Genomic DNA, 14396 nt, shown 5'->3' on the forward strand with positions numbered 1-14396 from the left:
GAAACTGAAAAAAAGAAAACGGGGGAAAAAATCCATTCAAAAAATGGAAAGGCTTTCTGTTAAGCCAGGTTCATTTTCTTTTTTTTTGTTTCATAAAGTGGCGGTTAGAGTGTGGCAGACATGTAAATCACTGACACAATATGTAGGTACCCCTTTAGAAACCCCTGTGTGGAATAATAGGGCTCTCTCACATCTTGTGAATCTACCAGATAAATAGGTGAAGGGTGAACCTGGGAATTACTACATTGGAACATCTGTATATTGACAGGGTACTAGCCTCCTTTGAACTGCCCCAGCAGCTTTACCAGGATTCCCAAGTGCTATCTAACACCTACTAGGCTTTATAAAATGAAGAGGGTGTCTACCAACCAATGTCATCGATGCCGAGCAGGAGGAGCAAATTTTAAGCATTGAATATGGAGCTGCCCAGATATCTATGCATACTGGAGGGAGGTGACAGAATTTCTAAGCCAGCTAATGGGGATGCCAATTCCGCTTGACCCGATCACATGCTTGTTGGGTATTTTGGATGAGGAACACTGGCAATTTCACGATCGGATATTCCTTACTAAGGTGGTGTTCCTGGCCCGCAAAACGATAGCTTTACGCTGGATGGATAGACGTTCCCCCAACACTCTCAATGTGGCAGAATATTGTTAATTTCACCTTTCCGTATGAGAACATCTATATATATATAAAATTTAATGTATGTCTGTGTGTCTGTTTGTCCTTTATGCGCTACTACACCATTCATCCGATCACCATGAAACTTTGGGAAGTTGTTGAGTACACTCCTGGGAAGATTATAGGCATAGTACATTTATGCTATAATAAATGGCGCGTGTGCGAGCATCGTCGACAGTTATGCCCCCCCCCCCCCCCCACGTAGATTGTTCGATTTCCATCATTGCCACTAATTTTCTCACTTCCCAATGTCATAGAAACTTGAAATTTGGCACAAGCATTGATTATGTCATAAATAGGAAAAGTTAATGGGTCCCAACTCGATTATTCAATTCTAAGCGCCAAAGAATTAGCATCCAAATTTTACGTACGGAATCTAATTCTCTCACTTTCCAATGTCATAGAAACATGAAATTTGGCATTAGCATTCATTGTCATAAATAGGAAAAGCTAATGGGTCCCAACTCGACCATTCAATTCTAAGCGCCAAAGAATTGGCGTCCAAATTTTACGTACGGAATCTAATTTTCTCGCTTCCCAATGTCATAGAAACTTGAAATTTGGCACAAGCATTGATTGTCATAAATAGGAAAAGTTACTAGGTCCCAACTTGATTATTCAATTCTAAGCGCCAAAGAATTAGCGTCCAAATTTTACGTACAGAATCTAATTCTCTCACTTTCCAATGTCATAGAAACATGAAATTTGGCACGAGCATTGATTATGTCATAAATAGGAAAAGCTAATGGGTCCCAGCTCGATTATTCAATTCTAAGCGCCAAAGAATTGGCGTCCAAATTTTACGTACGGAATCTAATTTTCTCACTTCCCAATGTCATAGAAACTTGAAATTTGGCATGAGCATTGATTGTCATAAATAGGAAAAGCTAATGGGTCCCAACTCGATTATTCAATTCTAAGCGCAAAAGAATTAACGTCCAAATTTTACGTACGGAATCTAATTCTCTCACTTCCTGATGTCATAGATATATAAATATATAAATAAATAAATACTGAATGTCTGTCTGTCCTTTTTGCGCTACTACACCATTCATCTAATCGCCATGAAACTTTGGGAAGTTGTTGAGTACACTTCCGGGAAGATGACTGGCATAGTACACCTATCCTGCGAGCATCGTCGACAGTTATGCCCCCCCAGACAAAGATCGTTTGATTTCCATCTCAAGCACAACAGCAAAAGGCATTACGAGCAACGGGATGCGTGTTCAACTACAAAATGATGCATCCGCCGAATGTTTCGCAAGACAATTGCTGGATATTGAAAATGCTGAGGTAAAATGAAAGCTGTGCTGTGATTGGTTGCAATTTCTGATACTGCTGAGGTAACATGAAAGCTGTGCTGTGATTGGTTGCTATATATTATACTGCTGAGGCAACATGAAACCTGTGCTGCGATTGGTTGCTATATATTATACTACTGAGGTAACATGAAAGTTGCTGTGCTGTGATTGGTTGTTATATATTATACCGCTGAGGTAACTTGAAAGCTGCGCTGTGATTGGTTGTTATCTAGATATATAAAAACGAATGTATGCATGTATGTCTGTCTTCGCAGCAATGCGCGACGGGTAAGCTAGTAGTCTATAAAATAGAAAATGCCTGGAGAAATTTCACAAGGTGTTGGGGAGGTGGTATGGCTCGACAGACACAATTTTCACACAAGACTTCCTCTAAGGTTTATTGAACAGAACTGTATCTAGGGCTGCTCAGTAATCTGGGTGCCAACTGTCAAACTCTGCTGACACTGACCTAACATGATAATACATTGTATTTATAAGTCTGTTGTAACAACATAACTGTGTAATTCTCCCTTAACCTGAAAAACTTATGATATATGCAAAGTTTTCTATTCATATACTGTATGGTATGTTCAATAAAATACTTAAAAAAAAAAAAACGAGCAGAATGGATGGGAACCCTGAACTGAGCCCTAAAGCAGGTGTGAAACCAGCCGGGGTGCATTATTTTCTTATACAAAAAGTAGCTTTCTTGGTGCATAAACTGTATATGTTTCTATTTAAGAGTTCGAATGAAGTGTATTTTGTATGGTTTCAAAATCATCTGCTTATACAAATACATCTGAATTAAGCATTTTGTTTTATGTATGTGTGACACGGTATTGGTGTAATATATGTCACCACCAGAAATGTGGGTGGAGACATGGGTTAGTCGTGCTAAACAGTCAGGTAATGCCCTGAGCTGTGGATTGTGTCCCGGAGACATTGTTGCTGCCGCCAGCATGGGTGCTCCTGCGGTCATCCGGTAGCTTGCAGCGCCAAACACCGTGAGGACAGAGGAGCGGCGGTGGGGTGGCTGGAGGAGCTGTCCGGCCAGGAACAGGAGACTCTTCCAGCGGCGTGTGTTCATGGGTAGCAAGGTGGCTGAAGGAGCTGGCTGCCCAGGAGCGGCCGCAGCAGCAGTGCTGGAGCCGCTTTCAGTGGAATGCGTTAGTGGGTGGCCAGAGGGGGCTGGAGAAGCCGGCTGCCCGGGGGCACCCATTTGCAGCTTGTAGAGAGCCGCTGCAGCAGCGGTGGCAGCGCAGAAGCTTACTATATCCACAGCGGCAGGCCCCCATGCCTGCGGCAGCCTATCTCCAGCTGTGGGCGTTCCCTTTAACTCACATGGGCCAATCCATGTCTCCCCCCATACTTCCGATAGAGATATATTACACTAATACCGTGTGACACAAGGTGGCATGAATGTCAGTTATCACCTGGTCCATGTTAAAACTGTTGTCTGGTACAGTAGTAGAGACCAGAACCTGCTAATGTTTGTTTCCAGGAAAGCAGGCACTTCCTAGCAGCTGCTTGTCTGCACCGCATTACTGTTGCCTCCTCTCTCCTTTAATGTGGGCTACAGTGTGCTGGGTTCTTATTGGCTTTGTGTGGAAGCCATGACATTTCACTGCATCTGTCGTATAATGGAGACTCTTATGACATTCACAAGATATGCCAATAATGACAGATGTGATTCCCACTTTGGGTTCCCCCAACTATATAACGAACAGGGTTTCCCTGAATCTGGTCCTATTTGGTGAAGTGGCTGCAGCATTCAGGCAAACAACAATGACTTAGAACATGTGTGCGATTGCCTCCATTCATTGACTCCCATTAGGAAACGGCTGAGGAGTATTGCTGCTTGTTTGATCCCAGAATCAATACACTAGGGACAAGTCTGAGCATAAGTTTTATGTAAAGGTGATTTAAAGGGGTTGAGAAACTTCTTTTATTTTTTTTTTTTTTTTTTTAAATATTCCTCCTGATCAGTTCTCTTGCTTGATGTTCCTTCCAGGGGAAATTTGGATCTCAATAGTGAGTGATGCGACAGAATAGGTTACGTGTACACACCATGGCCCTAATCACCTTGTGGCCTGCTCATTCACTTGCATGGTCTACTGCTTTTGTGGCTGAGCTATGTGCTTGATTTTATTCACCTTTTTATTGCTCATTTAGTTTTTGATAAGTTGACAACCAGAAATATGTACATACACATTGAACACCGATCTTCCTTGGAGTAGGTAAATTAGGATGCATTGAAACAGGGCAGTTTGGATGCAGTAAAAATTGCACCAAAAAAAGAAAAACCAGAACTGATTAAACCTCTTGCATTTTTGCAGGTCTTTGGTACTGTTTTTACTGCTTCCAGACCTCCCTTGTGAATGCACCCTTGAGCCAAATGTATATGTTGTGTATCCCGTGTATTATAGATTCTTAATTAATCAAAAGCCTGAAACCATGTATAGTTCTCTGGGTAGGCTAGCTGTAAGCTGGTCATACACTAAAGATTGTTGTTTTTCCACCAACTGTTGCCACTTTGTCAGGATGATAAAAAGAAGTGTGACAGATGCCCACTGCAGGCAGCTATTTGGGGAGAAATTGATTTTTGCTATATTGGATTTTTCAGTTGGAGAGTCATTCCTGCTATATAACAGATCTGCAACACATCAGTAAGGCCGGCTGTCCACGGGAGTTGCGGAATCCTGCGGCGAATCTCCGCCACTCGGGAGCAGGAGCCGCCTGCGAATCTCCACCAGTCAGCCCTATCTGATAGTGACCGCGGAGAATCGGGGCAATTCGCAGCATGCTGCGAATTGCCCACCGCGAGTCGGGAATCGCAATGTTTCTCCGCTCGTAGACAGGGTGCCGGCGCTTTCCATAGCAGTGATTTGCCGTGGACAGGCACCCTAAAAGCCTAGAGTACATCAGATATTGGTTAGCAGTATATTAACATGTAGCGTTGTTCAAAACCTTGTACATGCTTGGCCTATAAGGCCTCATGTCCACGGGGAAAATCAGATCCGCTGCGGATTTGGGCTGCGGATGCACTGTAATTCTTATTTTTCATGCAGGAGATCAATTGAGCTATGTGCTCTATGAGCTCCCGCACGTGTGATCCGCACTAAAATGGAGCATGCCCATTTTTTTTTTTTCATGCTCCAGAATTTTTTTACTTACCATCCGCGGGTATTTATCTACCCGCGGGTGGTCAATGCATCCCTATGGGGCGCGGATCCTCGTGCGGGAAAACTGCTGCGGATTTTAATTCTTATTTTCCCCGTGGACATGAGGCCTAAAGGTTATCAAAATGTTATGAAAACGGACGTTTAGGCCTCATGTCCACAAGCAAAATGGAATTGCGGATTCCGCAGCGTATTTTGGCCATAGGGAATCATTGGCCATCCGCGATCCATTAAATTGATTTTTGCACCCGCGGATGTCATTTTAAAAGAGTTGCGTTTTTCACGCACGGGAGAAAAAACGCGGCATGCTCCATTTTTACCGTGGATTGGCCACATTGCTAGCAATGTGTGCGGAAATCTACATGCAAAAAAAATACCATTTAAAGCAAATCTGTGCGGAATCTGCAGCGGAAATCCGCAGCAGATTCTGCGCGTGTTGTATTTTTCTAGTGGACATGAGGCCTTAACAATAGTACAGCCAGATTCTCGAATCTTGCACAACAAGACAGTTTGGAAAGTACAACTCTTTTGACACTTTGTGGTTTCTACAACACTGTTCACATTTCCCTTTCCTGGAAGTGAAACCAATTATTGGTAGTTAACTTTTTATTATACAGTATCTTCAAGCTGTTATGCTTTATTTTACCCAATTGCTTAAAGGGTCATCAATTGTAGATTGGTGTGGCTCACTTAAATGGACAGTTTGCCTGTAATAGCAAGCTAAAGCGCTGTGCGCTCAGCTCCAGGTGTGACAGCCTGGTTAACACTTGATTGCTGGGCATCAATAGTTTAACCCCTTAGTGACCGGGCTTTTTTTTCCATTTTTGTTTTTTCCTACTCCCTTTTAAAAAATCGTAGCTCCTTTATTTATCCATCAACGTCGCTATATGAGGGCTTGTTTTTTGCGGTATGAGTTGTATTTTTCAATGGCACTATTTATTGTACCATATAATTTATTGAAAAACTTTTTAAAAATTCTAAGCGGAGAGAAATGGAAAAAAAACGACATTCCACTATCTTTCGGTGCGTCCTGTTTCTACGGCGCACAAACTGCAACAAAAACGACCTGATATTTTTATTCTATGGGTCAGTACGATTACTACGATACCAAACTTATATAGTATTTTTTTTGCTGTAGTACTTGTATTTTTTTTTTTTTTAAGATATTTAATTTTTTTCAATTATCTTCTGCGGTCATTTTGTGCGCGCGATAACCTTTTTATTTTTCCATTGACGTAGTTGAGCAAGGTCTCATTTTTTGCGGGATGGACTGTAGTTTCCGATAGTATCAATTTGGAATACATGCGACTTTTTGATCGCTTTTTATTGCGTTTTTTCTGGGAGACAGGGTAACTAAAAAAGTGCATTTCTGGCGTTCTTTATTTTTTTTTTTCCGGACGATGTTCACCGTGCAGAAAAAATAATGCACTACTTTGATAGATCGGACTTTTACGGATGCAGCGATATCAAATGCATATTTTAATTTTATGATTTAGATTTTTTAATAATGGATATGGCAAAAGGGGGGTGATTAAAACTTTTAGACCTTTTTTTTTTTTTTTTACTTTGAAGTCCTAACATGCGATGCTTTGATCGCTCCTGCAGTATGACGTAATGCTATAGCATTACGTCATACTGCTTTTTGACAGGCAGTCTTTCAAGCCACCCTGTATGGATGGCTTGTTAGGCAGTCGGTTAAGGCAGCCCTGGGGCTGTTCATTAGGCCTCCGGCTGCCATGACACCTGCACGGCTCCCCCGATCTCACTGCGGGGGGGGGGGGGGGGGGCGTGCGGGACCCCCGAACAGCATTCGGGGGATTTAAATGCTGCTGTGAGAATTGACAGCGGCATTTAAAGGGTTAATAGCTGCGACCGGCCGAGCACGACTATTGCTCGCAGGTGTCAGCTGTAATAAACAGCTGACGCCCGCGCTGTATGGAGGGAGATAGCGCCGCTACCTCCATACACGTCCTGCAACAGCAGGACGTAGTTTTACGATAGCGCCGTCACTAAGGGGTTAAAGCTGGACAATCCCTTTAAACTTTTCCACGGGGAGCTTGGCATTGATCTTCAAAGGCTACATTCACATGTACCACAAGTGCTGCAGATTTTCTTTGCTGATCTGTGTATGGAAAATCCACAGCAAATTATAGGACTGGTCTGTCGATGTGAATTAAACAAATTTAACCGTGCTGTAGATTTTTATTTTTCCGCACAGATATTGACCTGCACTCTGGATTTTAACCTTGGTTTTCACCCCTTCAGTGTAGTGTGTTGGTATCCGCAGCAGTATTGGCAGGTAACTCTCTTCCTCCCCCACCACTCCACCGTAATAAATGGCAATATTGCTTTTTCACTGCAGTTTTAGCCCAAATGGGGATGTTTTGTGTCTAATATAGAAGGAATTTGGCTGTCTTGACAGCTGGGCTCCTACTTTTAACATCTGAGACCTGGGAAATCGCCTGTCCCGTTTGTTTAACTCCTTGGATATCACTGTCAATAGTGACCATGGTTTTTCAGTTGGAGGGGCCAGCACTGTAATTCATCGTCCCCACAACACGACAATAGGGTGCAGATGGGTTGTCATGTAAAGAAGCCTGGTAGCCCACATGGTGAACACCATAAAGTGATATTTAAAGAAATTTTTTTTTCTTCCTAATCTTCCTTTCCAAAAAGGTAATGAAATAGTTGTAGTTTTTATTGGTACTATTTTTGAGGTGCCCTTTTGTATCGTTTCCTTGACAGAAAAAAGTTGTCTTTGGCTGCTGCAGATGCCATGTGTGGACTTGGCCTATGGCTTGGAACTGGTTACCAAAAAAATGCATTTCTTCTATTGCTTCAATGTCTTAAGTATTGTATTTGTGCATCTGCTTTGCACAAGTTGCCACTTTATATTTTTAACAGTAAAAATGACTACTTTTTTCTTGAATTCTCTGCAGCAGACGATGTGACCGGACTTAGAGAATCAGAAGAGAAGCTAAAACAGCAACAGCAGGAGTCTGCCAGAAGGGAGAACATATTAGTCATGAGATTGGCCACTAAGGAACAGGAGATGCAGGAATGCACGGTTAGTTAATGTATTTCATGTAATTTCTCAGCCAAAAATTAAGTGAATAAAAAATAGTACAGGGTGATCATAAATCAACTAGAGGTGTTCACAAGTCTGTGGTGAGAAAACTTGGTATGTATACTCGGTGGGATATGGGGTTTAGGTTTCGCAAAGAAATGAAATTAAAAAAAAAAAAAAGGAAAAGTATCAAAAGTTGCCATCAGGGGAATATGTGGTGCTGTTGATAGGACTACATCACAATGATAAAGAACCATTCATCGTGGATTGGAACTGGATTGTGTTTGAAAATATAGACCTCTGATTTTAAAAACATTTTTCACTTTATGACCGAATGCACACAGCTGGGTCGGATTCCGACTGTGAGATCTCGCTGTGACCCTGTGACCCCCTGCATACTGTACTGTCATGTTGTCGTCCTTCTGCTCTGCGGATGAGCCAGCTGGCACCCCACCGCACGTGCGGAGAATGACACGGATCCGCGGCGACTTGCCGCGAACGGAAGCTTCGCCCTCCGAATTGCAGTTAATTTCCGCTCGTGGAAAAGCGTTTTGCAAAGCATGTCTATGGGCAGTATTTTCTGCAGGATCCGCTCCGGATCCCGCAGTGCAAATACGTTCGTATGCCTTGGGCCTTTTATGAAATACAAAAATAAAGTTCAAATAAATCAAAAGTCCCAAGCCCTGACTCAAACATACGTGTGGTGAATTGTGGTATAGTTCTTCTACAAAAATAGTCCACCTTCCTCATTGTACAACTGGCATATTTCTACAGATTTTTGGAAAAACAGTTTATTTAGAAACAATACTTAGAAACCAACCGTAGAATGTAATATGCAGAACCCGGCGGACTTCCTCCAGAGACTCTCTGAGAGCGACAGCCATCATCTGTACATACTCCCAGGTAACCACCACAACCCCCATGAAAACCTTTTTCATAGTTAATAAGTGACGAAAGCCGCTCATGGGAAGCAAGGAAAGTGGTGCTCCTATCAATCAGTCTCGTATGAACAGGATTGTTTCCTGCATGATGGCTCAGTGACTTGTCGTGTTGGAGAAACCTATAGCTATTGTTTAATGTGTGATCCCTGTACAAGTTTGATGAATTTACCATCTTGCTGATAGTTTTACCAACAAGGCACTTTCAGGCAGTGTGAGTCTCATAGCACTGCAGTCGTACTGTACCGATCTGAATGACAGATTGACAGAATCCTTTCACCAGCTGCATTATATATGCCATACCTCTTGCGTACAGCGCCAGATATTCCCCTGGTGGCAACCCTTGTAAACAAGACAACTCGGTTTACAATATTCATTGATATTTTATTACTTTTAGAAGTGGTTAAAAATTGCCTGATCTGATGTGTGCAGTTCCACATAAACACATCACAGGATGCTGTTACAGTGAAGTTCAAAATCTCTTGCCCGTAGTTTAGGAGTACACCAATGTATTTTTGACAGCATTCCCTCAATTTAGGCACATCTGTACTTAATGCAGCAGCATTTCCACACTGCAAAACTAGCTCCAAAATAACGGTCACAGGTTTTAATGGAGAAACCATTCTAAGAACATATTTGTTGAACTGTGGCGAAAAACTTGCTTTTGGTGCTGCAGCCACTGGTGTGACTGTGCTGCCCAATTATTGTCCTATGTGAATATACCTCAAGCCCTCCCATCCGTAGGGGGCAATAAAATATTATTCAGTTGTTGGGAGGTATTTGTTCTCTGTACATCTGCAGCATGACGCTTTTCTGTTGGATTCATACAAAATCTTAATAGAAGGATATCTCTGTATGGATTTGGAGTCGCACAGTAAAGTCCTTTTGCACTGAGGTTAAGTCAGCTGTGTGCAGCACACGATAAAACAATCCTGATTTTAAGTGGTGGAATTTAGTTTTTTTCTGAGTCTTCTGTTTGAGCTTCCACATAATGGTCTTGCCTCTACATGCTGCGGATCACAGTTAGACTGAATCAATTCAGCGTGTATGGAAACCCTAAAAGGGAACCTGTCATGTCCCTAAAGCACCATAAACTAAGTTTTCAGCTAGATATAGATACACTCCCACTACCCAGGGGTGTCCGCCTTTGAAGTTGGTGCGACACAAAAATAAGACATTTTTTCGGAGTTCTGTACACATGTTCACCTAAGTCTGTAGGAGCGCATACGCACAGGACTCTAAAAACAGTCAGATCTTTGTACCACACACCCACATCAAAGGAAACACCATTGTAGCGGGTATTAAGAAAGAATATATATATATATCATATCTCCCTGTCTTGTCCCCTAACAGTGCCATAACTTAGTGTATGGTGCTGTGAGGACGAGACTGGTTCCCTCTATAGTGCTCTGCTTTATTAAAGTGATTTCTATACAAGTAGAATATGAATATTCATGTGATTTGCAGTGTAATGTTTGTATCGCTTTGTACATTTCCTCTTTCAAATGAGGGTAAATATTAATGGAAAAGCAAAGAAGGGCGTTGACACCTTTTTGTTTAGAAGCTTATTGGCTCCTTGATGGAAATAAACATATCCTAGCAGTAATGTGTGTTCTGGTAGATTCACAAGTATGTAAACATAGATTATATAAACATGCATGTAAAACTTAACTAATGGCACTTGTGTCTAGGCATGGCGACCGCCTCAAGAGTGATGAATTCAGGATTATCTCTGCAGTTTTTGAAAAGTTTTTTTTGTTTTGATTTGGGTGGTGTTTTTTTTTGTTTTTTTTTTTTTTTTTCTTATTTAAAAAAAAAGAATATATGAAAAAATAAATCTTAGGCAGTTGTACACGTACATTAGAGGTAGCTAGAGATTTTTATAAACCTGCTGTGGTGTTTGGTCGTTTTCCTTCCCTGTACATGGCCCCATCAATGCTTTCTGAGTAGCCCGGTACTTCCTGATGTGGGGATTGCTCTTTGGTGACATTTCCTGCTACCAACGCACCGCAGACCTCTGACTCCTTTCTATCTCTCCTTACTTCTGCTCTCCTTTTTCCTCTGACAGTTATGAAAGAGGTGCTGCAGCTGCAACTCCTCTTTACTCTTACTGCATCACTGCAAATAGAGGATTTTATTTTTCAAAGCTGAATGTTTCTGAATGCGGTTTATAGGCAAACCTACAGGAACATGAGGGAGATGCCATTTTACTGTTAAAATATTAGTTTTATGAATTTACATGTGCTAATGATTTTTGCTAATGTACTAACGTGTACTAAATTCCACTATTTGTTCCTATGCTTTAACAAATATGTAGTGCCTTCACATGTCTGTTCTGGTTTTGTACATGCCCATGTCATTCCTTGAGGCCCTTTGTAGTGTCTCAGTGACTCGTGGAGTATCCCAGTTTAGGTGGCACTTGAGAGAGGGGGTTTCTTTCTGGAGAGAGAAACTTTGCACCTTTTTTATTTAGCCTGTTCCCACAATAGCATTTTATGTCTGTTGCGAAGTTGAAACCTGAGGATGCCAAGGAGTGCCCCGAACAAGTGATGTCCTGTCCACAGGTTCAGAGTATTTGCAGACACTTTCCGTTTTTATCAGTCCATCATTGAAACCTAGGAGTATGAAATGAATACTGGGTGCACTACTAATGTGAACTGGCATCTCCCAAAACTGTTTTGGAAATACCATATGAAAACAACATTTCAGCTACATCTGCGCACTAATCTTTCCCCAGGATGTTCAGGCATTCAAAATGCCCTGTTGTAGGCTTCTTACAAGAAACAGAATGGCTTTTCTCTCCTGTAAGGATTCCTAAAACTTGCCAACGCTTTATTAACACAGAATAAAGTCTGACTGGTTGACCTGTGATAGAACTTGATTTGTTTTCTTCCCTGTCTGATAAGCTGGTAATTGTTTCTATTGGCTCCTCTGTCCAGAACCAGATTCAGCACCTCAAGCAAGTCCAGCAGCCAAGTGTTGCCCAGCTGAGAACTACTATGGTTGACCCAGCTATCAACTTGTTTTTCCTCAAAATGAAAGGCGAACTGGAACAGACTAAAGACAAACTGGAACAAGCCCAAAATGAACTGAGTGCCTGGAAATTTACGCCTGATAGGTAAACAAACCAAATACTCCCCAGTCAAGACTTCCCTGACAATCCCACTGCGAGAGTGCTATGGTGGGATGGCCAAGTACTTGTTTCGCACACCAAGACTCAGACTCTGTGAGCCAAAAAAAGCCACTTTCTTACATTGTCCAGCTTGTAATGCTTAATGTAAAACTTATCAGATGAACCTTGTATTTCAGCTTTTTATTTTCCTCCCTTCATTTGCTTCAGAGGCCTGAGAGCATCGGACTATTCCGAAGAAGAGGCCGCATCCGGCAGTGTCCCCATTTTCTAGAACACTTAGACACTTGCAAAAAATGGTTCTGATTGAAGAAAATACAGGCAGAAAAAGAAGCCTGGCACATTGTGTCAGTGTCCATTTATGGAGGAGAGAACTTAGTTTTTTTTTTCTTTTTTCATAAACCATGTAATTGAACATGTAAAATTCCCGTAAAAAGTGGAATGTTCATTGCTCTTTACATTGAGCCTAGTGACTTATAGACATTTTAAGTCCGCATATTCAAATAAGACTCTGGACTTCATGATTGTTCAATGAACTGCTGGGCCCAATCACAAACTTAAGGTGATTTTTGTTTTTAAGGAGGTTTCCTATTTGATAGCTTTTAACACTCAACCTGACACCAGAGCAGTGTTTGCTTTTGAACAGCAGCTACCATTCAATGTGCCTGTAGGCACCAAGCTGGCTTGTTTCAAACACACTTCTCTCCATGTGATATTTTCATCGGCAGAAAATATGGTGGATATATGACACTGAGGTGTTTTGTGCACCTCTATGTAAACAATGAGCTTGGCTTAGAAGTGTTATGCAACAAAGCTCTTGTTGCAAGGGGTAGCAAGTAAATGTAGCAAGCAAAAAGACTTAGTCAACTAGATCACCTGAAATAACACAGCATGCATCTCTTGATTTATATTGAGCTTGCTGGTATTACTGTCATATGCATTTTTCTTTACATGTTTTAATGCTGCTTTTTGTATTTTGTGTGCTTTTCTGCTTCAGATGCGGCCAAGAAAGACAATTGGCAAAAATGCACTTTGAGTTTATTTGCCACTAAGGACGACACATATTTTTTATCTTTTACATTCCCCCCTCCTCCTTGGATGACACGAACCTTTTTATTCCAGTATAAGGAATGTTTTATTTTAGTCATCTATTCAAATATCTTCTGTGAAGATCTTGGTTACTTAAAATCAGTGTTACATTTACCAGATATTTTATTTTGGAAATGACCTTGGGGTTTTTGCCTTTTATTATAAAGTAAAATTGAAACACATGTACCTTTTTAAGTAAACATTCAATGTTTTTGAATTGCTAGGTTTTTTTATTTTTGTAAATCTCAGGTAATTTCTACTTTTCACAGTTGAACACAAGTTTATGATCATATGTTCATAGAAATGTCTAGGAGTGTTTCTTGCTAGCAATAATCTAGAACGCAAAGTTGCACATCTCTCATTGGAAATCTAGTAGACAGCACCTGTGGGAGCAAAATGAGAAATTGTACTGTTGTGTTTATATTGAAATGCCATAGTCACTGTAAATGGAGAATGAAATAAAGTAAAATTCCTGCGCTCCTGGTGGGTGGATGACAATATAATATAATGCACTTCATAGAGGAGTCAGTTCCTAGACGGGACTCTTCTAAAAATCCAAGTAGGCCCTTAATAATCCAAGGGAATGTTGTGGAGACCCAGTTTTTCTGTCCGGATATGCGCAGCCCTACTGTATTTCATTCTCTATTTATACAACTGAGTTAATATTCTACCCTGAGGATTTCCCTATGATGCTCTTCGTGCATTTTCTGAAGACTCCTCTAGGGATTAATGTATTGGGGACGTAATTTTGTTCAAGCCTACTTGGACGAGAGGTGTAGACGCCTGTCATCTGACATGCGATCCACACCAGGTGAGTCCCCCTTTCACTTGTCTTATATAAAACCCATTGATTGGAGCGCTATCCACAAACCTATTATAGTCTGTGTAAAAGTTCAAACTGAAAGGATAGTCATGAAGGTTGCATTTTGCTGCATTATCTTTAGTCTGTAATGTTGCACTGCTTGGAAGACTAATAGTGTAATTTCAATGACCTAAGATATAATTTTC

General features: G+C 41.3%; 1 protein-coding gene across 4 annotated transcripts in view; it reads left to right on the top strand.

Moving 5' to 3' along the window:
* The window catches only part of WTAP (WT1 associated protein), a 52286-nt gene that overhangs the window by 17058 nt on the left and 20832 nt on the right, over positions 1 to 14396 (top strand). For 2 of the 4 annotated variants that reach the window (XM_066595979.1, XM_066595980.1), the window contains exons 5-6: positions 8104 to 8231; positions 12109 to 12287. In XM_066595979.1, coding sequence (XP_066452076.1) covers positions 8104 to 8231; positions 12109 to 12287 — 307 coding nt within the window. Of the gene's footprint in view, positions 1 to 1758; positions 1978 to 8103; positions 8232 to 12108; positions 12862 to 14396 lie in introns of those variants that run through there. The other 2 variants (XM_066595981.1, XR_010791187.1) reach the window with 2 other exon arrangements.

The sequence above is a fragment of the Eleutherodactylus coqui genome, chromosome 3, assembly GCF_035609145.1.
Source record: "Eleutherodactylus coqui strain aEleCoq1 chromosome 3, aEleCoq1.hap1, whole genome shotgun sequence".
NCBI classification, from domain to species: domain Eukaryota; kingdom Metazoa; phylum Chordata; class Amphibia; order Anura; family Eleutherodactylidae; genus Eleutherodactylus; species Eleutherodactylus coqui.